At 43.9% G+C, this 25,395-nt stretch overlaps 1 protein-coding gene across 3 annotated transcripts in view; it reads left to right on the top strand.

Moving 5' to 3' along the window:
• The window catches only part of SPSB4 (splA/ryanodine receptor domain and SOCS box containing 4), a 268,730-nt gene extending 244,760 nt beyond the window's left edge, over nucleotides 1-23,970 (top strand). For all 3 annotated transcript variants that reach the window (XM_069617774.1, XM_069617776.1, XM_069617775.1), the window contains exon 3: nucleotides 22,818-23,970. In XM_069617774.1, coding sequence (XP_069473875.1) covers nucleotides 22,818-22,945 — 128 coding nt within the window. In that variant the 3' untranslated portion in view covers nucleotides 22,946-23,970. The remainder of the gene's footprint in view (nucleotides 1-22,817) is intronic.
• The last annotated feature ends 1,425 nt before the right edge of the window (nucleotides 23,971-25,395 follow it).

Below are 25,395 nucleotides of genomic sequence, written 5' to 3'. Positions count from 1 at the left end.
TATCCATCTGTGTTTTTAGTGCTTGGCTGAATATGGCGGGACTTTCTGTATATCCCTGCGGGGCTCTAGTAAATTGGTACTGTCTATCTCGAAGAGTGAAACTAAACAGGTACCTGCTTTCTTCGGCAATAGGAATGCTGAAGAAGGCATTTTTCAAATCAATTACCGTAAACCATTTCGCTGTTTTGGGAATTAAAGTGAGTACACTTGCAATATTAGGGACAACTGGATATCTGGGTTCTACTATTTTGTTTATCTCCCTCAAATCAAAAATGAAACGATAGGGTACCGCTTCATCACCTTTCTTGTGTACTGGAAGGATCGGAGAGTTACAAGGGCTATCATTTGTTGGCTCTACCACCCCTAACCGTATCATATCCTGTACTATTTGATATAGTGCCTGCTCTCCCTCGTGTGATATGCGATATTGTTTTATCCTGGGCAACCTGGCACCGGGCTTTAGTTTGATTACTACTGGGGAAACATCCAACACCCCTACATCATTCCCATGAGTGGCCCATAGTTCATTCGGGATGTCTTGGAGTTCCGGGGGCAGGGTTTGCGTTACTCCTATCATACCCATAGGTTTGCTTATAGTCATTCTCACCCCCTGAGGGGAGCAATATATTGTGGCCCCTAGTGTCTTTAATGCATCAATACCCAACAAGTTTTCTGGGCAGTGATTGGTCAATAGCCACCCATTCTCCCATTTTACCCCATGAAGTTCCGCTTCTACTATTTCACTTACAGGAGTCTTTATTGGATTTCCCCCAAATCCAACTGATAACCTTGCTTTTATCCGATAATGGGACAGCGGGGACGGCTCCCGTGTCTACCAGACATCTCAAGTTTCGGTGGGGGCCGATCCTAATGGAGGCATAAGACCCCCTCTGATCTATAGGTACTTGTACCACTCCCGCTGTCTCATTTCGGCCTCCTCAGGACATATCACTTGTGTTATCCTGCAAGACGTCATTATAGTATACCCCTTCCCCACATCCTTCGCCCTGGCATACACCTCGTACTTGTGTTGTTTGTCGTGGCTGATACAGTAGATTGGGGGGAGGCGGGGCCGGCCAGGGAACATCCTCTCTTGCTTGTCCGTCAAAGGCATTGGGTTGAGGGGGTTTAAACATTCTATTGTCTTGGTTGCCGTACCCACCAGTCCTATTTCCTGGGGCAAATGTTGTCTGTGAAGGGGGCCGTACGCCCCTTCCTCTCCCACCACTCTGGGGACACTGGGATTTCCAGTGTCCGGGTCTCTTGCAGAAGGCACATACATCTTGGGGTAGCCCATCCCTCCTCCCATATAGCGCACCTCCTTGCACTGTACCTCTACCTGTCCCTTGGCCCCCTATCATGTTGCTACTATAGCCCTGTGACGGGCCATTATTATTGTAGTTATACCTGCCTTGGGCCCTTGATGCAACTGTTGCATCAACACTTTGGTTTTTAGATCCTTCTCTTGTCGTGCCTTTTGTTGTCCCTTTACTCTTTCCCCTCTTTCATAATACCTGGCCATTTCGAGGAGATCCCGGGGGTTTCTAGTCATCCACGTACTTTCTGCCTTCCTAATGTTCTCCTGGATTGGCCCGTGGAGCCCTTCTATAAAGTTTGTGGCAAAGTACCGTTGGCCCGTCTCAGACCCTATCTCTAGCCCACTGTGTGCTTTAAATGCTGCTTCGTAACGCAGGAAGTACTGTGCTACTTCCTCACTTGCGCCCTGTATCACAGCAGACAGTTTCTCCACATTCACATCAAATGGGGGTAATACCTTTTCTAGAGCCCACAGGACTGCCATGCCATGCCCCCTTAGGGGTTCGGGATATTCCTCATGCAGTTTCCTATTTTTACTCGCCTCCATTAGATCTTTCCATTTTATTGTAGCATTGTCTTTGGCACGAAAGGGGGTCCATATTTCCTCTGGGACAATAGCTAACAATATGTTATCTACATCCTCTACAGTAAATAACCCGGGTCTGAATAGCTTTCCTACTTCTTTGTAGAATCCTGCCGGGTCTATACGGGGGTCGGGGATGGACTTGGTGATATGCATCAATTCTATTCGAGATAAGGGGACATACACATAGGTGCGCATCATGTTACCAGTAACTGCATCTATGGTGGGTTGACACTCTCTCATTGGCATCGATAGTAACTTTTCCGTGTTTGTTTGTTCACTTACAAGGGCCTGCACTGGTGATGAAGCAGAGGACTGGTGACTAAGGTTTTTCTCTTTTATTTTTTTATAATCTTTTAACAGTTTCTCCACCTTAGCCATTCTCCATTCTGCCGCCCCAGAATCATCCACTCTTATATTGGGTAGCAGTTTCTTATCCAATTCCGTCTTAATCCTATTCCACTGGGACACATATCTAGGCTCCTTTTCCTCTTCTATATCATCCACCCTAATAAGAAGATATTTAATTACGTTTACTTGTATAGGCCAGCCAAGGCCCTCCATCAGACTCACCAGGGTGGACATGGACTGCGAGTGTATGGATGCTATCATACGATTAGCTACGTTTTGGCCCGCCTGGTCTGCATCTTTGAGTTTAGCCTCTCTTTCCCATGCCCTCTTTTCCTTCTCCCATTCAACAACGCCCCTTATGACTTCCGCTATTATGTCGGACATACATCCCCATAACTGAACACTGGACGCAGTCACTGGTAGTAACGCGACAGCGTCCTGATATGCTGAGGGCAGATCCGCAGTACTCTGTCCTCTCAATTTACAGTTACCCTCATGAAAGGTATATAGTTTAGTGGCCACTGTCCTAAATTCCAAAGGTGTCAAACGCCCCAATTGGTCCCAGAGGCTGTCATTGAGGGGTGTGCCATACAGCCCGGTCATAAGGATTTGCAAGTCTCCATCTCTATCCTTTTCTACAGTAGTCGTTCTCCTATGGTCTATCAACCTATCTGGGTCTCCATACTTCATTGGGAATTCCGCCCTCTCACCCTCACCTTCTCTCGGAGGAGCCGTAGCCCCTGGAAATAACAATTCAGTCGTTGTTTGTTCTGCTTCTAGTCCTATCACATCTTCATACCGAGGCGCCAGCAAGGCAGGATACATACCCCAGCTATTCTTAATCATCATACGTCTATCCAACTGGTTTAGTTTCTCATCCTTCTCTTTTATCTCTAGGTCACGTAATTTTTGATTTACTGTTCTCTTCTGCCCCTTTGCCTTTTGTTTGTTCTGAGCATTGCGCCTGCGCATTGCTTCTACCCTCCATAGTCGTATAGCCTCAAACTGTGCGGGTCTGACCCGTCTTTTTACTAATTCTATTTCTACTTTGGATATGCGGTCCACATCAAAGGACCCGATGTCTGGCCATTTATGCTCAATCGAATCTTTTGTATATTCAGACCACTCCCTTAAGAACAATGTTGAATTCAATCCATGTTTAATCAACATATCAAATGCAGGGGTTCCTTCAAGAGGGGCATAGTGTCTCTTGCCTATACCACTCTTGCTGGAAGCCGCTTGACCCATTTTGTTGGTATACCGCAATTGCCTAAAAACACTCACCTTTCCCAAATGTGCATTAATAGGCTAACATTAACAGTACATCCTCCTGACATATATCGCCATACCAATATCAATACATCACCGTTTCATCATTATTATTACATAGACGGACATACCACCGTCCTCTTCATAAACCCTAAATCGTTATTTCCTTATTCCATCATACATCCATCCATACCACTTACCTTAAGGGTCCCGCCAGAGTGTTCCGGACCCCGAAGGGCGACAGCCTGCTGTTCCACCGCCGACGGAGCCGGAAAAACAAGGATGACGCGTTGGTTGCAATCAAAGGTGCGGATTCAGTTGTTGGGGCCCCGTGATCAATTCCTTCTCCGGTTCCGCCGCGGCGTTCCTCACCCAGTGACGGACTGTCGCTCCTTCGCATCCCACTTCTGACACCAAAATTGTGGGTGCGATTTCTCGCCGTCGCCATAACCAGTACAATGAGGGACCCTGCAATAACTCAGACAGAAAAGAGCCAAGTAAACATTACTTTATTAATGCACAAGCATTCGCGAATGGGCCGCAAGTTCAAACGTCTCGCTAAGCAAGTCGTCGAAGTGCCGCCCCTTCCTCTACACATCGTGCTCTTTTATACTTTTCTGTTTACATTGCCTTGCACATAGCACACGTCCACCCCAGGGCGGATGTCCAGTTGGAGTTTATCTGAAGTATCCAGTTGGAGTTGAACGAACAACCATTGCACATTTGCTATCGTGGTTTCCTGTTATCCCGGTCTTCACATTCTTTCGTGCCCCTTTGTGCCCGTATCTCTGTGCTCGAGGCCATGCTTACTCATTCCTTCCCCCCACCCGTATTCTGCAGATAGTTTTAGCAGGCTCAGCATGCTTCGACATACAGTGACCAAACACAATTCTTCTGTTAAAAACAAGTTCTTGCCGGGTCAGCAGGTCTTAAACGCCGCCGTATAAAAGAGAAGGCCTCTTCTTTTAGCAAAAAGGTACATTCATTTAACGCATATGGTGATTAGTACAAACTCCAAGTGTGAGCACAACGTTACATATGCATGCGTACCTTCATCTGCCTGCCTGATACGCTCATTGTGTATTCCCAATTTTGCTGCGCCACACTTTGATCTATGCCTGCATATGTTGCACCGCTCCACGTAAGACATGTCCACATGATCTAAGCTAATTCCAGGGTACCTGCCTTACTCTGCCGTGCCTTTCAACTTGACATTTACCTGATCTGCCGATACTTGCTGCCAACACTAGAATGTCTTCTCTGCCTGAATTGTTGCACCGTTACAATTAGATCACGCCTCTTGCATTCTGCATTGTTCCCTGCCTAACATGCTAATGTATATGCAAGCTTTGGTATTTGCTTTGCCTGTGTACCCTGATCTGATGCACCCCCATTGTTTGACTCTGAATAAGTAGACTTAACCCGTCTTAAACTCATTAGCCTGCATTGCTCGCACAGAGCACGCACTGCCTAGCCAAATAGTGCCTGTAACGCTTACCTATAACTGCCTCACAGACCCAGCAGCCCTTCCTCTCTAACCTCGGTAACATGCTACCACGCTGGTTCTCCCTAAGGTCACTGCTCTCCTCATTACAAGTACTACTCTCAGTGTGGTCAATTACCAGGTCATCACACCTACCACCTCCCGATTTAGCTGCACCTAGCTCCTTGCACACCTCATCCATGGCCACCTCTCACAGATCTCCTGATACCTACCAAAGTACTGCACCTCAATACCACAACATCTACCTCAATGATCCGGCCCTATGGCTCGACCATTTCGCCAAAAAACCCTCACCTAACCAACCATGTCCTATCACTCTTAGAAACCTAAGATTAGGATCTAGACTTATGGGTAAGAAGGGACACCCCATGTACCCGAGTTCATACCTCAAAACTCATACGCACACCCCGCCTCCACAAACAGCCACCTCACCCACGCCCCATCACACTCAAACCATCACAGCTTCATCAAGCAACATTGGTTTAATTAAAGCTGCCTTGATTAACGCAAGATCCCTAGCTGCGCACGCTCTGGACATTGCTGATCTTATCAAAACTCAGGAACTCGACTTTATCGCCATCACAGAGACCTGGCTGCACGCGGCTTCCGGCCCGGCACTCTCATTGGCCATCCCCACTGATTACTCCATCATCAGATGTGATCGCACCTCGAGAGGTGGAGGAATTGCTTTCATCGCTAGAAACTCATTAGGACTTAGAACCATCCCAAGCACTACGGTGGAAACTGCAGAATTACTCTCTGTCAAGCTTGGACTCTCAGCTAACCAAACGGCTACCATCCACCTAATATACAGACCCCCTGGTCCACCCAAATCCTTTGTGGATGATATCTCTACGTTAGTACTCAACAATGCTAAATCCAACTCCCAAACCATCATTCTTGGCGACCTCAATCTAGGACACCAAGACCCTAATGATCCTGCGGCCCTCGACCTAGCTAATACCTTAACAGATTTAGGTTTCACTCACCACATACAGGAACCCACCCACATTAAAGGGCGATCCCTTGACTGGCTTAGTGACACCAATTGCAATATTAGCGTAATCTCCAACGCCCCTTGCTTGTGGTCTGACCACCATGTCATCACTTTCAGCATTGAAGCAGCCCCACCACCCAGGCCTTTGGTCGCCCCAGCCACCCTCACTAGAAATAAAAAGAACATTACGACAGAAAAAATACTCCCCCTTATCCTTCCCACACTAAATAACGCTCCTGACACTTGCTCAGACCCCACCAACCTAGCCGACATGTATAACCAGTCACTGCTTGCAGCCATCAACTCTATCGCCCCGCTCAAACTGAGGAAACCCAAACAACGAGCACACCTTAACTCGTGGTTTACTCCCCAGCTTAGAGTGTTACGCAAAGAGAAACGCTCAGCAGAGTCACGCTGGAGAAGTCACCACTCCGACGCCCACAAGGACAGTCTTCTGATAGCCACCCTTAACTATAAAGAAGCTGTACTCCAGGCAAAAAAGATTCTTATAATAACCGCATTATGTCAGCCCAGTCCAATACTAAGGAACTCTTTAATATCCTGAAGGAACTCGAGACACCTGCAGCCCCCCCTGACTCTTGCTCCAAAGACAACACTTGGTGCACCAATATTCAGTCAACACTCCTGGGTAAAATTGCTACCCTCCAATCTAAAATCAGGGACAAACCGAAATCCCTACAGCTTGACCAACCACCGACCACACCTACACTTAATACACATTTAACCTATCCGCATAACCTTTCTCCTTCTCCCCACTCACTACTCTCGAAGTAGAAAACATCATAAACAATTTAAAACCTTCCAATTGCCAAGGAGACCCCTGCCCAGCACCTATTATCAAAGAAGCATCTCATGAGCTAGCCCCGTTCATTACAGCATTCATAAATGCCTCTTTCAAGACGGGTATTGTCCCCGACAACCTAAAGGATGCATGGGTTATCCCACTCCTCAAAAAACCCTCCCTTGACCCTAATATCCCAACTAACTTCAGACCTATCACTACGGTCCCATTCCTGCTCAAGATCCTGGACCGCGCAGCCTACCTGCAGATTCAGGATTACCTTGAACTAAACAATCTCCTGGGCTTAAGACAATCAGGGTTCCGCCCTAAACGTGGCACGGAGTCAGCTCTGATCGACTTGAAAACTCAGATGGAGTCACTGAAGGACAATGGGAAGCTAGCTCTTCTCCTTCTCCTCGATCTCTCTGCGGCTTTTGATCTGGTCAACCACCAAATACTCTGCCAGCATCTCAAATCCGCAGCCCACTTCTCCGACTGCCAATGCCTGGATCCACTCATTCCTGAGCAATAGATCCATGAGGGTCTTCTCACCGCTGGCATCAGCGGATCCCTCCCCCATTCACTGTGGCGTTCCTCAAGGCTTGTGTGTATCCCCTACGTTGTATAACGTATTCACCAAGCCCCTCTTCGATGTGCTTGACTATCTGGGTGTCTCCTACACTAACTACGCGGATGACACCCAGATACTAATCCCTATCACAGGAGACTACACAGCTGACACCAAAGCCCTTAACGATGTTTACTCGGTCATCCAGGCCTGGATGGCACAGCACAAACTCTGCCTTAACGATGATAAGACTGAGCTCTTACTTTTAGGATCAAATCATCGGCTCAACAAACTAGACCAAACCTACAAGTCCTTCATTATTGACGGAAATGACATTAAAGTCTCCAAAGATACTAAGACGCTAGGGGTCTATCTTGACTCCTCGCTTTCTCTGAACAGACAAATAAATGCAGTTAGGTCAGCTTCTGCCTATACCTGCAAACTTATCACTGCCTGTAGACCCTTCCTAAACTCCACCAACTGTATCACACTCGCCAGAACTCTTGTTATGGCCAAAATCGACTACTGTAGTGCTCTCTACCTAGGGACCAGTCAGTCTAACCTTAATAAATTGCAAACTGTACAAAATAATGCCTTAAGGGCAGCCTTAAACATCCCGAGACACTCTCATATCTCCTCCGTCAGATTGGACTTACGCTGGCTCCCGGTAAAACAGAGAATTGCCCTGAAAACCCTAGCTTTGACTCACAAATGTCTGAACAACAACGCCCCACCTTACCTGTCCACTCGCTTCTCACGCCACACCTCCACTCGACCTACCAGAGCAGCCCAAACTCACAGCCTCATCGTGCCTAGATGCAAACTCCAAAAAGCTGGTGGGGTGAGCTTCCCCGTCCTGGCCTCCAAACTCTGGAACACCTTGCCCACACCTATCAGAATTGAACCATCATTCCACTCCTTCAAGAACAATGCTAAAACATGGTTGCTCTCCCAAGTCTCATGAGACCTTGACACAGTCCAGACTCCACGTGGGGTACAGAACTGAATATACATTTTCTCTCTGCTCTGTCCCTGTATTATACACTGTTAATGGTACCCTTCGGTACATGTATATATGCTATATATTTTTGTAACTCACTGTAACTACTGCTTTTTGTAACATGTTTAAGAGTATGCGCCCGGTTGCCCCTGGGCCTGTTTTTTTGCGCTTTATAAATAAAATAAAATCAAATCAAATTCTCGACATTCCAGGAACAAATTCAATAAAAGTGTTGGCTTTCGGTCCTCTGCAGAAAAACAAGTCCTAAAGCCTGAGGTGAAGTGGGGGATGGGGTGGTTGAAGTACCAATGGTTGGAACCTAGTACATGACTGACCTTCCACTGAACCACTTGCGCTGAGATAGTTGATGGCTGGTAGCGTCAACCTTGGCACATACAGTTTCTGTTGGCTTGTTTGGACTGCAGACCTTGGGAAATTTGTTTTCAAGCTTTCTTCCATGAAGAGCCTTATTGGACAAGGCTAAGAGTTTTGAAGTGGTTTATTTCTCCACCCCCCTTTCAAGGTGATACAGGCTGAGTGCTGGAATCCTTCCAATACAAAGATAACGCAGGCAATGTACTTCATGCCCTTTTGGGGTTTACATCTAGGCTTTTTCATTCATATTTCCTTGGAACGTTAATAACGTGTATAATATCGGAGACCAGTCTCTAAGTGTGGGACCGGGATTCGAACTGGTGTTCTTTCAAAACACACTTTGTTGCCCCTGAGCTATCCTCCCGCCCCAAGGAAGCTCTACACATTAGTTCTAAAGCATATGGTGTAATTACTGACTGCAGCTTGAATTCAGTAATATTTTTGGGGCTCTTTTGTAAACTGTACATAAGTCACGACTTAAGTCCAGTCCTTCAATAGTTTCAATGGAAAGTAGTGGGCCACAGCTCCCGTGCATTCCTGGGAGAGTGGTGCGCCACAGCTCCCCGTGCATTCCTGGGAGAGTGGTGCGCCACAGCTCCCCGTGCATTCCTGGGAGAGTGGTGGGCCACAGCTCCCCGTGCATTCATGGGAGAGTGGTGGGCCACAGCTCCCCGTACATTCATGGGAGAGTGGTGGGCCACAGCTCCCTGTGCATTCATGGGAGAGTGGTGGGCCACAGCTCCCCGTGCATTCATGGGAGAGTAGTGGGCCACAGCTCCCCGTGCATTCATGGGAGAGTAGTGGGCCACAGCTCCCCGTGCATTCATGGGAAAGTAGTGGGCCACAGCTCCCGTGCATTCATGGGAGAGTGGTGGGCCACAGCTCCCTGTGTATTCATGGGAGAGTAGTGGGCCACAGCTCCCCGTGCATTCATGGGAGAGTGGTGGGCCACAGCTCCCCGTACATTCATGGGAGAGTGGTGGGCCACAGCTCCCTGTGCATTCATGGGAGAGTGGTGGGCCACAGCTCCCCGTGCATTCATGGGAGAGTAGTGGGCCACAGCTCCCCGTGCATTCATGGGAGAGTAGTGGGCCACAGCTCCCTGTGCATTCATGGGAGAGTAGTGGGCCACAGCTCCCCGTGCATTCATGGGAGAGTAGTGGGCCACAGCTCCCCGTACATTCAGTACCAACTAGTCTCAAGCCTGAAAAGAGAATGAAAGCGATTGGCTGTCTCTCTCCAGTGCTTATTACGTTACACACCTATTATACTGTGTGAAATCATTGATGAAGTGGTCTCGGTCACCAGAGGCTTGTCTGGAAGTTGGCAAATAAGCGTCCCTGTCCCAGACTGTATATTGCAGCCTGTGAAGGGAAATGGGAAATGGAGCCTGGGGTGGCGGAGTGTGTACATATAATACAAACCAGGAATGAAGAAGAGGGGAGGCGGCCTAAAGAAAAAGGGATAATGTTGCGATGGCTTCGGTGCAGGTTAATCCAGCCAAAAGTAGATCTAGGAGCGAAGAGATTTTGCGGGTAAAATATGCCTAGAGGAGATGGAAGTAGTTTCAGGAAGGTAGTTTCAGAAAGATATCCAAGTATAACCAACTGTAGGGTTTAGCTTTGACTAAAGAGGCGCTCATGAAAACCCCTTGAAGCTTTTTGTTGTCAGGAAATTAGCTTAATTACTCCAATTCACCATACTCTGCAATAGAATAGAAATTATGCAACTGCCAAGCCTAGGAACCAAAAGTGTACTATGGTAAGAAGTGAGCCATCCAGTCCACTTGGAGGTTTGCTTCCTAAATCTGAGAGAACATTTCAAAAGTCTCTGGGGCTGATTCATGGAAGTATTTGCGCCGAAAAACAGCGATTTGGTGCCATTCTGCCCGCAAATCCCCATTTGTTAAACAGGGATTTGCGGGCAGAATGGCGCACAAATCGCCGTTTTTCGGCACAAATAATTTCATGAATCAGCCTGTAAATGTGTTTTACTGAATCTGGATCCCTTTCCACATTATTTATTTGAGCATTAAAAATATACTTAACAAAAAAGTCCCCTACTTTAGGGAACTCGCATCCCTTGAACCCTATCTATGGCTAGAAATAAGCCATACTTTTTGGATAGAAAGTTTATCCTGCTATAGAGTAGCTTCTATGCTTAGTTTTTAAATGCTGGACAATCTCAACAAAACTATGAACTAGGTCCACGTTACGAAAAGAGAAATCAGATAATTGGGGCACATGGGGCCATAAACTGTGAAATTGTATTGCGATAGTGAGACATTTTTATAACATGCAATATCTATAAACTGGGCAATAGAGATGATCCTGCCAACTTCAGACCCATTGCCCTGTTAGACCCTTTGGGCAAACTATTCGCAAGATATCTCCTTAAAAAGTTGTCCGCTTGGGCCAAAGCGACCAACCGCTTCGATTCCAGACAAACAGGATTCACCCCAAAAGTAGGGACGAATGTGAACCTATTCATTCTAAATGTTCTAAAACATGAAGCACTATCATCTAAAACCGCCCTCTATGCAGCTTTTATAGATCTGCATATGGCATTTGATGCCATAAATAGGAACATTCTGTGGAAAAAGTTGGCGAGTTGGAAATGCCCTCCAGAGATATTGGAACCCATTAAGCTACTCTACTCCAATACTACAATTTCGATTAGATTAACGAAAGAAGGAACCACCACTGATGAGATAACATCTTGGCACGGACTAAAACAGGGCTGTCCGTTGGCAGCAACGCTATATAATCTATACACAGCTGACTATTCTGCCAATATCAAGACATATCTTCTGAACCCACCGAAAATCAATTCAGTGCCGATTTCATATTTGATGTACGCGGATGACATAGTCCTTCTCGATAAAACACCCGTAGGGCTACAGGAAAATCTAAGTATGACAGAAACATACATGAAAGAGAACGAACTACAGATCAATACCAAAAAAACCAAAACTATGTCATTGACTACCTATCGAAATACGAAATTTGGAAATAAGATATCAAATTTTACACTGGATAACAAGTCACTGGCCAAGGTATTTACATTCAAATACCTGGGCGTTGTGTTGAACCAACATAAGGCAGAATTAGCCTGGGCAATCACTTTAGAGACTAAAATTCAATCGTTGGCTCGACAAGGGGTGATGCTTCATAAGCGTTTTGGCAAATTTTCGCTGAATCCAATTATAGCCTTCTATCGCCAGAAAGTCGTCCCTATAATTATCTATGGGAGTGAAGCTATGATTACATCTACCCTTATAAACTGGCAAAAGCTTGAAGCTTTATTTTGGCGCAAGATCTTGCATCTCCCCAAGAATTTTCCTATGCCACAAATTCACTTTGAAGTAGCATTGCAATCAATTGCCTCATTAGTTCTCTGGAAACAGCTAGATTTCCTACGAAAAATCATAAATGGAGAAGAAACACCTGCTTTACAAATCCTACAGGAAATCCCGCAGGCGATGAATAATACAGTGCTGAAACAGTGGAAGTCACGACTCTTCCTGGTCATGACAAAAGATATTACGGTTGAAATGCTTATCAAACGACCACAACGTGCAAAGGTTAAACTGCAACGTAATGATTGGCAGAAAACATCACAAAACAAAACGAGGTACAACATGAATTTACTTTCATCATTTGATACACGAGCTCTGAATGAACTGCCCCAGTATCTCACACTTTTTCCTGACCCCACTATCCGTACAATATTCATGAAACTTTGTTTCAACATTCTCCCGATGCGACAAAGACTAGCTCACATTCGCAAAATACCAAAAGATGAACAATTCTGCCGATACTGCAAGGACATAGATGCCATAGAATCCCTTAAACATCTAGTCATGGTATGTCCCGAATTATCTGCCAAGAGAGCCCTTTACGGGGGAGCATTTAACATCGCCCAGCAACAAGAGGAAGGAGATAACAGATGGCTTAAGCTGCTTGAAGGCAAAAACAAAAAAGTAATCTTCACAATTGTTCAATTCTTGATTGACATTTTAGAATATAATCTAAACTGAAGTGTTCTTCTTGTTTTTGTCTTGTCTGCACCTTTCTTAAACGTTGTAAACTAATGAAATGTATATGAGAATTCAAATTTATATATAAACTATATCATTTAAAAAAAAAAATCATAACATGCAATATCACAATGCTTGATGTATTTATGAAAGGAAAGTACTGTGCTGTTATCAAGCCTAAATCCTTATATAGGTATAGTTTGAATATTGTTCGTGTAAGCAGTGATGAAAGAGTAATATCTGATGGATTTGATCAAAAGTAAACTGATTAGTCGAAGATTGTATTTTATTTATTTTCATATAGAAAAATTCACATGCAAAAAGTCCCTGAGGAAGAAAATGGAAATCTCGAAATGCGTTGGGCAAAAAGAATAAAATGCTTTGAATGAAGAAACTTTTTAATCTCAACTTTTTGATTCCTAAAAATGGAAAAGAATCATTGTATTGAAAAATTGCCTTTAAAAACTGTAAGCATAGAAGCTACTCTAGCAGGATAAGATTCCTATCCAAAAAGTATGGCTTATTTCTAGCCATAGATAGTGTGCAGGGGAAGCGAGTTCCCTAAAGTAGGGGACTTTTTTGTGAAGTGTTCCTTCATTACAACCTATATGCCAAGGTTGTCTTTTCTTCTCTGCACCCGAAATACTTGTGTTTAAAAACATATTCTCCCAAACCTGTTACAATATCCTGGAATATAATTTAATTTACCAATTTGTGAGTGCAGGGTACATAGACATACACTATAAATATACTGCCATAATTATTTCTTGATTTGAGTGGTAATCGACACAGGAGTCAGATTGCCCAGACTGCTATGGACATGCGTTAAAGCACAACTCTGATACACGGGTCATTGTTGCATTCTCTTCTCTTAATGGTACTAGCCCAAAATGTCTGATTCATGGACGGACTGATGTCAAAGGTTGGTTGAGGTATCATCATGACCTGTTCTAGCTTAAGCAACCAAATCCGAGTGGGAGTTTTTGGTTTCCAACCCCAGTCATGGAATGCTTTCTTATGCTCACTAGACTTAAGCGAATGGCCCTGCCCAGCCCCAAACTATTGAGGGAACTCTGGTTCCTGCTGGAGAAAAATCTCCACCTTGATGCATAGGTTAGTGGGGGTGAAATCTCCCACTTCGTTTTGTGGTCGGTCAAGTGAATCCTCCATTACTTAAACATCCCACAGCGCACCAGTGAAGTTGTGGCATTTTTGTTGTCCCATTCCATTTATAGCAATGGAAAATATTTGGGCCTAAGCAATTCACTCGTCCATCACCTGCAAACGGTGTGGAATATATGGCCAAGGCCACATGTGTACCGGTTAGGCCACCGCGCTTCGATCACGTTCCTATGCAACTTGCACTCGTTCCCCTCTACATTAGAGCTACTTTCATGGATCGCTGTGTGGCCAACAGGCTCTTTTGTGGAGTCAGTCCATAATGTCTCAAGGAAAATCGTGTTCCTTTAAATCCTTGGGCGCAGCTGGGCTTTTCTCGGTGCTACCTGTCCAGCATCCTACTCCCTAGATATGCAATGTTCTCCAGATTTCCTTCAATCAAACGTAGAACTTTGAACACTTTAGGCAGCTTCTGAACTGAGTAGTCTGTCTCTCGCACATGCTGCCAGCTTCGAATGCTAGAACCAGGGCGATCCATTTCTGGTCAAATTTGGCTTCATGAAATACTACAGTAATAAATTGTACAGCCTTACACCTAAAACAAGTATGCTATTGAGGCACCATCTTTTTCTGATGAAATCCCGTAAATCTTCTCGGCAGAGAATGCTTGGAGCTCACCACCAACAACTCACTAAGGTTATGCCTACATATGCACCGGTGGAGCACAAATGTTGGCTTTGCTAAATGGAACTGTTTTAGGCATGCAAGCTTCATCGCAAGTCCCAGGAAGAGACGGGAAGGTAATCCCCTTGTTTCTCTGGTGTCTTTTGGCATTTAGTGTCTCTTGCATCTAGTGGTGCCATTTGGAACAGAAGTGAAACTCTAGAGCCACAATTATTGGTGGCACTGTATCCGCACCTGTAAGCCAAAAGGTATGTACCACCTTTATCTATGCTGTTTTGCAATCTGTATTCCACAACAGATTATTGTGACAAAGTGTCACCTGTGAGCCAAAAGTTGGTATTCTCAGTAAGGTCGTCTTGGTGACAATTATCAGACCAAATTAAATTTTAGTGTTGAAGCATCACCAGGGAGCCTGAACTTGGTAGCCTACAGACGGCTGCATGCCTGCTGTGCCTCTACAGTACCAGCCCACTCCCTACGCACAATGTTTGGCACACTAGGTTGTGCTAAAGCACCACCTATCAGACATAGCTAAAAAATGTCCTTCAGTGTAGCAATCCGTCATGCATAGCTTCCATGCCCACTGGATCCAAGTACACCTTCTGGACCCATGCCCACTGGATCCAAGTAAACCTTCATGAGCATGAACTGGACCCATGCCCACTGGATCCAAGTAAACCTTCATGAGCATTAACTGGACCCATGCCCAGTGTATACAAGTAAACCTTCATGAGCATGAACTGGATCCAAGTCAATTTTCGTGAGCATGAACTGGATCCAAGTCAATTTTCATGAGCATGAACTGGATCCAAGTAAACTTTCATGAGCATGAACTGGACCATATACTGGTCCAAGGCTTACGCCGGTACAATAGCTTAGAGAGTCCGGGTTCTGCTGAAGAGGTTTGTGTGGAGGCCACGTGTCCGTGGTTCAAATCCTAGCAATGTTGATGCAAAAAATCGCACTATAGAGTAAAATAATTGTTTTTACTAATAAATACTAATTACAAATGGCGTAGAGCAATTCAGTTTGCGTTGTGCACTTTGCAGATCTTTGGAATGCGTGGTGCCGCTTGCTCCACACACACATTTACTTAGTGTGCTCTGTTTTAAGAGTTCTTCAGATAAAACTTGGCAGGTTCTTAGGCTCTGAAGCAATTTAGCAGACTTGCTGCATAAGGCCATTTCGCAGTGCTTGAATGCAGTCAGGAAATGGAGATTTCAAAATCCAAGCTATTCACCGTGTGATGAGCTCACCAGACACCATCCTGTGAGTCCCATCTTTAGAAATCACTTTTTTTAAATTTCACTGGGACATTGTGAAATAAGACGTTCTGCAAACAGCATATTTTTACACCATTTTTCTTGCAATGTTCAACAAACCAACCCTGCAAAATAATACTGAACCGAGCCATTCTGTTCCTTCGCGCTCTACCCCTCTCCATTAGAGCGAGTATGCAAATGCAGTAATGCCCGAGCTGCCTCCTGCAGAACACATTGCAGCTAAACTACTACCCAACGTCGACTGCTTTCTCTATTCCCTGCCGCAAAGGAAATCTGCTCCATCAAATACACAACCTTTTTTCTGTAACTTAACTTGTTCGACTGTTGATTTGCGGGTGCAGACGAATTGGTGAAAAATGCTCCTTAAGCATATCTTCAGGAACTGTGGAATTTCAGCTGGTAAATGCTAGTCTATCCAGATTGTGTTGCCAGCTCAAAATACAGGCACACCAAGACCTTGTCAACAGCTTATATTCCATGCATCCTTAACTTCTTGAAAACCGCATTGGCCATCTAAAGTAACCCTAATTCTTGAGATTATAGCCCTTAAGGGATTGTTTGATGGGCACGTCACACAATTCTCTGCGCCACAGTTTGTACAATGAGACTTTTTCTCAGGTTTAGTTTTGTATAGTTTAGCCCTCTGTGAGACACGTGATTCGGCACCTCATGTGCCTTCCCTCAAATCAGGGCAATAACCTTTCTTCTCTTAAATTTCTTTTGTCTCTAGTTCCTGGTCTTACGTGTCGGCTCTCTGATGGAAACGGAGAGCCGACACGTAGGACTAGGAACTAGAGACTTTTCAGGAGGGATTGAACCTAGGACACACGGCAGACGAGACAAAAGAAAATTTAATAAGAGAAAGGTTATTGCCCTGATTTGAAGAAGGCACATGAGGTGCCAAATCACGTGTCTCACAGAGGGCTAAACTTGGCAAAACTAAACATTTAAAAAAAAATCATTAAGTCAACAACCCTGAGAAAGAGTCTCATTGTACAAACTGTGACGCAGAGAATTGTGTGAAAGACTCAATCTGAATGTACCATATGGAGTAGGGGAACCATTCCTCCGTTCACTTTCACGCGCATGCGACACATTTAAAACCTATGGAATTGAGTAGAGCACTCTAAGCTGATATCCCACAACCCCACCCAACGAAACATATATAATACAATATCTTCAATTTGCCAAAAGGATATTGCAAATTACTTTGGCTTTATATGATCTTCTAAAAGGACTCGGCCTTCTGCCTCGTTCTTGTATTTCATCACGATAGTCCTTTGTGCTTTGCAATGTCCTTCTAAGCATAGGGCTGCTTATAACATATTATCATGGGTACTTCATCTTGTCCCACAAAGGGCTTCGCAAAAGAACAATGTGCCCAGTAGTGGCACTTTACAGCAGGTAACTACTCTGAAGGACTAATGCAAGTAATTCCTTTAACATATTTACCAAACCTGCATTTTCATGAGCACATTGAAAAAATGCAATTGGAATATGCCTGAATCCGCAGAATGAGTCAACTCGTACTCCTGTTTTCACCAAACTTGAATTCCCATTTTAGGCTTTGAGGTGCAATATGAATGAATAAGAAATTCAAAAGGTTTCCACCTTTTCTGTGTTTCCCTAACTCCTGGTTGGTACAACGTTGTTACATCGACAGTCTTTTTTTTTTTTTTGTTGTCTTTTTTAAAGTTGTTTTTTACAGAATGCCCCCACCAAACTCAAAGGAAAATGTATGGGGTAGTGGATAACGGTATGTAAGGGGTAGGGAATGGTAAATTAATAGAGGAGCAAGAGTTTGGGGGAGACCCCCCCCCGACACCCAAAAATAAACCTGTTTTGCGAGGATTTAAAAAAGAAACCAAAGATGTCGTAGTAACATAGAACCTCCTGGTTACCTTTTACACCATGTCATCGGATTGCTCTTCCATATAAATGCCTGAGAGAGACGAATGTTGCCTAAAAAGTGAGCAGCCAGTGCAGGGGTGGACTGGCAATATTTGGCCTGTGGGGCAAGTTTACTTTTCTGGCCCATAGTGCAATGCTGCAGCGGCCCCAAGTTACAGAACAAGTAATCTCAATACCAACCTCTCCCACTCTGACACATTTTCAAGTATATATATTAGACATTATTAATATTACTTTCCTTTTACGCAAAATATTTTTCAGGTATGTTTGTAGTTTCTTAGAGACCCAGACACCTGGAAATTCTCCCAAATACTAAACCTACTAAAGTTATTTCACCAGGATAACATAATTGGTGAAATGGGATCACTGGGGTTTGAGCCCAGTTTTCAATGTGTTACAGTTTGTAATTTGACAGCCGGTTACATCTCATCTTTAGTGTTGGGTCAATGTAAAGTGGTGGTGAAGCTAGAGTTCATTGGTACAGCAGAGCCATTGCTGAACCTGGAGCTACGGGTTTTCTAGAGTCAAACATGAGCGAGTATAGCAAAAGGCCCTCTTCCATCTGGATTTCATCCCATTCATTCCACTGAGACCGCTGTCTTGGTGGTCACAAAGTCTCTCTTCTACTCCTTGATCAATCTGCGGCCTTCGATACCCTAGACCACTCTATTCTGCTGGCTCACCTCTCTCATCTTGGTCTACTGGGTTATGTTCTGGTTTCAATCCTATCTCACCAACCACACCTTCTCCATCTCTTGGGCTGGTCTTTCCTCTGATGTCCCCCCCTCTTTCCTATGGTGTGCCTCATGGCTCTGTCCTTGGCCCACTTACGTTTCCTCTCTAAACTTCTCCCATAGGTTCTATTAGTACATCTTTTGGTTTCTCTCACTACCTTTATGCGGATGGCTCGCAGATGTTTTTCCTTTTCATCCTTCTCGGAATCTAATCACTCCTCCCTCTCAGCCTGTCTCCTAGCTAGCCAATCTTGGATATCCTCTCCCTATTTGCACCTTAATCCATCATCAACAGAAGTTATTTTCTTTCCTGCTTCCACCCTGCCTTCCTCCATCTTCTTTTCCCCCCTTCCTTACTCCCTTGTTGCTCTGCCTGAGCTTGTAACCTTGGAGTCATTTTTGACTGTTTTCATTCGCATCTTACATTTCTTCGATCTCCCGCTCCCACCAATTTCAACTTTTCAATATTCATAAAGCCTGCCGGTTGTTAACTTTCCATGCCTCTAAAAAACGAATTTCATCCTAAGGTTTCTCCAATTTACTCTATTGTTCTTGTCTACTACTTGGTCTTCCTGTCTATCGTCTTGCCCCACTCCGCTCTATCAATCTTCGATCTGCGTTATCTGCACACTTTCTCCTTATTCTATTTCTTTTGCTTTGCATTCTGTTCAGTGGATGACTTTTGAAGCTTGTCTGCTATTTGCATTCCTCTGCTTTGTATTTAAATGCGGCTACGCCCTTGCTCCCCTCTCTTCAGTCTTTAGTCTCCTTTCACTCTCATTCTTGTTCTCTTCGCTCCCAGTCTTTCTTCTGGTTGTCTATCTTCCTTGTGCCTCATTTAATTTCGGCTGTCTCCCTCCTTGCCCCCAAGCACTGGAATGTCCTCTCTCTTTCTATTCAATCTCTTACTTCATTCTCTTGTCAAAACCAGATTAAGAGAGTATTTGCTTGCTAACTAATTTATTGTCATTTCCTGCTCTTGTACTGGTTAGATCTTTGTGAAGTACTTGGATGTTAAGCACTGTATAAATAAAAATAAATACAAATATATGGCTTCCTGCCTCCCCAGTCCACAACGCAGAACCTTTAACTGCACACTGTGTATCCAGCCCCACAACATAAGACCCTCACTTGTCATCCTGTCTTCTAACCAGTATGTTTAGCATAAATTGTTAACATTATTTACAGAGTAACACTATAGAGTTTAAATCCATATGAGTGAGCCTTTCTCTACAGTTAAGGAAAACAAGGCCCAGTGATGAAAAATGATTTGCTTAGGATCACATAATGTGTAAAGTGTGGCAGGTGGGGATTTGAGTCTAGTCTTCCTGCTTCCACAGTTTCAATTCAGAAAGCGGGGCAGACTTCATCTTCTCCTATTGCATCTTCAACATTAGAAACAAAAAAATGCTTTCTGTAAAGTTATTATTCAAGGGCTAAACTAGTATCGTGTTCAATAGATCTGGTTTACAAAGCACCAATGTATCTATAAGGGAGAAGTCTATTAATAGTCTGTATTCTGAGACAAATGCATCTGAGGAACACTTAAATTTTAATAATAATGAATATTATTATGATCCTAGTCTGCACAATTATGTGTACTTCAAAGCACCAAGTCCCATGATAAAGCAACCTGAAAAATATATGAGATGTAGTCATTGAAACTTAAGTTCATGAAGCAAGTATGCATCACTTAGTCTGACAAAGGAAAGTGGGTCAATCCCATCCCACAGTTGGGTGCAGTGGCATGCAGGTCCAGACATTGACCTCTGTAACAGTCGACCTGTTGACCTAGCGTTCCAGATGTGGATCTCCATCTCATTTGCCCTATTTTCCTTACCCCTCATCCTCTGGTGTCCTTCCCTTGCACTACATGTTTAATGCCCCCCTGTTTCTTACAATGAACCCTTAGACCTCTGTTCCCCCTTTCCTCTGTCCTTTAACTATTCAAGCCTCGTTTCATACCTTGCACGCACAGACTTCCCTTTACCACATTGATCACCAATGTCTTGCCACTTATTCCCTTTTGGCTATGGGGGATGCACTTAGATAAGGCAGATATAAAGATAGCAAGGGGATGTGGCTTTTTTGTGCTCCCAAGTTAGAAAGTCGGCTGCATATTTCAACTCATGGAAGCAGAGAGAACTGCAAGCGGAATACGCCTTGGACGTGGTGATGGAGCGGGGGCAAGATTGGCCTATTATTATATGTATGTATGTGCATCTTGTGTGTTTCAGTTTCTGTGACGGGGTTAATGTGTTTGACTGTATTTGTGACAGTGTAAAGTATAGGTGGAAATAAGTATGTGTTCATGTGACTTTGTGTACATATTTCTGAATCTGGTGTTAATTTGCATGTGATGTCTTTGTGGGTCATATAAGAAAAGATTGTTTAGGACAAGACACTGAAAAACAATCACAGGTGATGGGGGGGGGCATTCAAAGTTGGGTGGCAACAGTGAAAACGTCAGTATTTGGCAAATACTGTTGATTTTGCCATCCACTCAATTCAGGATTTGATCAAATGCCATTGGTGGTATTCCATGGAAATACCGGCGGTGGTATTTTAGACAGACATTTTACAGAAAATCGACTTATTTTTCCCCCCACCTTTTTGGTGCAGGTAAAAAAAATCCAAACTGGCCACAAATGTTACTAATCTTTCCTTTTACTATACAGAACGGACGCACAGGGTTTTCCCTTCAATAGAGTGAAATAGGGGTTTTATAAATGACCATTTTGGGGGGTAGAAAGGTGGGCATCTCAGATGGCCGCCTCTCACCAATTTACCCATGTAAGGAACAGAATGTACCCTTTTCTGTATAAAGAAAATCAACAGTAGGTATATGAGCCACTACTGTACATAATCAATTTCTCCCTTCACATTGATGCTGGAAATGTCTGAAAATAAATGTTAGAGGTGGTATTTCTGAAATACACTGGAGGCATTCAAGAAATACCCCCTCTGCCAGTGATTGTCTAGGGTGGAATTTCAGAAATACCATGATTGCAGCTGTTAACTTATTAGTATAAAACATCTGCCCAAATCTGATTGACGCCCTTAGTTTGACTTCTAATAATGAATACTTGAAAATGACATCTTTCCATGTGCGTTTTTCAACTTTTTCTAAATGTAAGTACCAGAAACAGTACACCAGCCCTTTCTATAACTGCTATACAAGTAACATCCATGGGTGCTATTATACCCGTTTTGTATGAACACACTGAAATTCGCCGGAAGGTAGGGGAAGCATTCTTACAGAATCAAGCCGAGGGCAAACTCGAATAGGTTATGGACGCTTTCTTCCTGGGCAAGGAGTTGTCGTGATAAGCTGCTGTGGATTGGAACAGGCCAGTGGTGTATGGGGAGCAGTGGTGCCAGCATTATTGTCCAGGGTCCCAGAATCTGTTATTTAAATGCATGCTTTGCCAACGTATTGGCATGCCCCTGCAGACTGGACTCCTCTTCCTCTAACGCACTGTGGAGGCACATCTACAACATTGCAGAAACCAAGGCGAACGCCTCACCCCATTACACAGAATCCAAACGGGCTTTGCTGCACACTGTTCCTTTGTGCTATGCTAGATTCTGAAGGATGGAATCCTTTTTTTTTTGTGTTCTTTATTTTACATTTTGGAGCCCATTGGGCAACTGCCCAGCCAGCCTGGTGGGCAATTGCCCCCCCCCCGCCAGTCCGCCCCTGGGCCAGTGACCCGTTAGCGAAAAAACACAGGCATCATCATTTCCGCACGTGAGCCTGTTATTCGTTCCTGTTAAAAAAAAAAAAGCTATCTGTATTCAAACTAATTTGTCAATGATGTTTTCTTGCATTTATATAGCTCCTTCTGCTATATGGTGTCGAAGCACTTTGCCTGTCAGAGAGGCAAAGGAGGAGTAAGATATAACATTCAGTAATGGTAGGGAGGAGCAAAGTTAGGTAGAGAGTTTGTATGAGTACGAGGTATAGATGGGGTGATGCTCAGGAAGGCTTGAGAAGGAAAAGGTAGAGGTGTTGTGTACAATGGGGCAATTTATGGTGGGACTCAACTGTATTCTATGGGGCGCAACGCCAAGAGGAGGGCTAGCTGGTGGTCTTTGCGCAAGGCAGTATATCTGGAGATGGCCCACTGCATGGTGAGCCTGGGCATGAACCGTAAATCACTTGAAGTCGTTCTTTTCTACTCATATTTTTTGGTTTCCATATCTGTGACTTGATTTAAAAAGGAAAGACGATATTGCCGGTGCCACAAAACAAATGAATCTCTTGTGATCTCTTTTCAGCTGAGCCCCTGCCTTTAATGGACTTGTGCAGAAGATCGGTCCGCTTTGCGCTTGGCAGAGAACGGCTGCAAGAAATTGAATCTCTCCCATTGCCTCTTTCGCTGAAGAATTACCTGCAGTACCAGTGAAGTCTTTCTAGCGCCTTCTGTCCTCATTTGGATGCCGGGCAAAAAAAAACCAATGCAAAAAGCTGAAATTGTTTACATCTGAACTTAAACCTATTATGGTGGATTTTAGAGCGTTATTTAATTTTTAATGTATTGAAATTGGCACTCCAGAATGTTCTGGAATAATTGATGGAGCATTAACATGTAAGTCCATGCAACATACTTCAACATAGCCTGCTGCTGAAAGTGGTTCGGAAGCCCTGCAGGAAACATGGCCAGTTGCCTCTCCAAACTGTCATATATGGAACAATTGGGATCTTGCCAGGCTCACACCAGAAAATTGAAACACTAAAGGAATCCAAACTTGTATATTCCTTCTGAACAACCAATTATTTTTAATGCATTGTTTTAAATCCCAAAATATTTAAACTTAACAAGGCTAGATCAGGATGTATACCAGATGTAAGCAGACAACACAATGAACCCCCTTCTTAACCCCCCTTTTCTGGTCAGCCGCCTGTATTCATTGCTCCAGTATTCCATGAACAATCCAGTGTACCTCCATGATCCAGCATGATGCGTAACCCCAAATGTGTTCGTACCCTTCAGGGGGTGCGAATACGAACTTTAACAGAAAGGCTTGTCACTGTTTTTTTTTATGTGAGCACAAATCATTTTTTACTCAAAATAATAAGTGGGTCCCTTTCTATGTTTGCGATATATGTATTATTTATCTGTATGTTCCTATTTAAACTGTTTTCACCATGAAGGGAACTGGTGGTTGCTGGATTTCCCTGTTTCTATGTTTTTTTTTTCTTTTCGTTTTTCTTTGTATACCTCCACACAGCTCTGCCCAAGTTTGAAGATGCTTTTTCTGTTTGGGATTTCTCAAATGCATCGGCCAGATCATCGCTAGTCTTGAAAGCTGGAAATGGTTTTTATGGTAGGGTGCCGAATGTTTAGACTCAGCTGCCTTCAGCATATTTTAATGTGAAAATTACTGAACGAATGAGAACATTTCTAATAAAATCTACTGTTCAATACAATTTGAAGTGAATCCTGTGTCTGAATGCAAATGTTCGACCATTTGAGAAGAAAGTGTCGACAACCCTGAGAGATGGTTTCAAATCTGGTTATCTCTGTAATTTATGCTCTCATTTTCTTCATGTTTGGGCAGGATATACCCAGGACTTTCCTGCAGGACTCGCAACAACACTGGAGGCGATTCTACCCCTCTCCTCTGTTCCTGCTGGCCCCTTGCCCCTTATCCAGAGCCCAGGGTGGCCTGATGCTGCTGGTCTGTGATTGGCCCATACAACTGCCAGATAATTGTCTGGTTCCATCTAATGCCACAATTTGCCCATTCAGTATGATTCTGAAAATTAAAAGGACTGCGTTCATAGATGACAATGGCTACTGTGATTGACCCCTTCCCTGATTTGTCAGAAGGCACATTATTTCAGCTACCTAAACGGGGTCCTATGCTTTCGCGCATGCCAAACATTAAGGGGCTCATTTACAAACCCTGCAGCGCAAAAGTCAGACCTAAAAGCAAGCTGTTGGCCATTTACACTTTACTTTTACTCTCCTGGATATTTTACAGCCATTCGGAGGCTGAGAAGCAACATGAAACCTAATTAACATGTTCTTCCTCAGACTTCAGAGGGATCTATGTGATCGCTGCGACGGCCGAAAATGCTGGCTTTTTTAACCCTTTACATTATATATATATATATATATATATATATATATATATATATATATATAGGGAGAACCTGCGCAACCCCCCCCGATATTAATATTATACACTTAACCCCCCCACATATATATATGATGTAAGGGAGGAGGTAAAAAGAAAAAAGCAGCATTTTCGACCGTCGCAGTTCCCAGGTCGACATTTTTGTACGATTCCCTTCAGAGCACGTGCTTTCACACCTGCATGAGATCAAGCACAATTTTCAGGCGATTGTTTATATATTTTTTTTTAATTCGAGTAAGCGTAAAGGTAATTTCAACTATTTTTATTTGTTCCTTTTGCCCTCCATTTTGTGAAAGTTGCCTGCTGGGGACCCAACACCATGTGGGTCCAAATGCTGGTGACCCCATTCAAGCAATTAACATTTGCCACAAAATTACTGCAAACATGGGATATCATTCGTGAAAAGATGTTCAGCTCCTTCATTTGCATGCCTTTGTGTCTGCGTAGCTAGCAGAAAAAGACACCCTACTTATGGCAGGCACTTGCCGAAAAGTAAAGGTTTTCCCGTTTTACCAACCAGATGCTTTGTATTATTGATATGTTATCACATTTGTAATACGAAACAAAGTGTTTCAAGAAATTAGTTCCTCATTATGAGTTAGGTGGTAATGCTGCAGAATTGCCATGAACATCGTTTACCGTTACCACCCCTTGATCCTGTGAAATTACCACAGGATTACAAGTGGCGGTAGGGCAGTGGATTGCCCCATTT

Source organism: Ambystoma mexicanum, chromosome 10 (assembly GCF_040938575.1).
Source record: "Ambystoma mexicanum isolate Mex_15411 chromosome 10, UKY_AmexF1_1, whole genome shotgun sequence".
Taxonomy (NCBI): domain Eukaryota; kingdom Metazoa; phylum Chordata; class Amphibia; order Caudata; family Ambystomatidae; genus Ambystoma; species Ambystoma mexicanum.
This window is presented reverse-complemented; position numbering and strand designations above follow the sequence as displayed.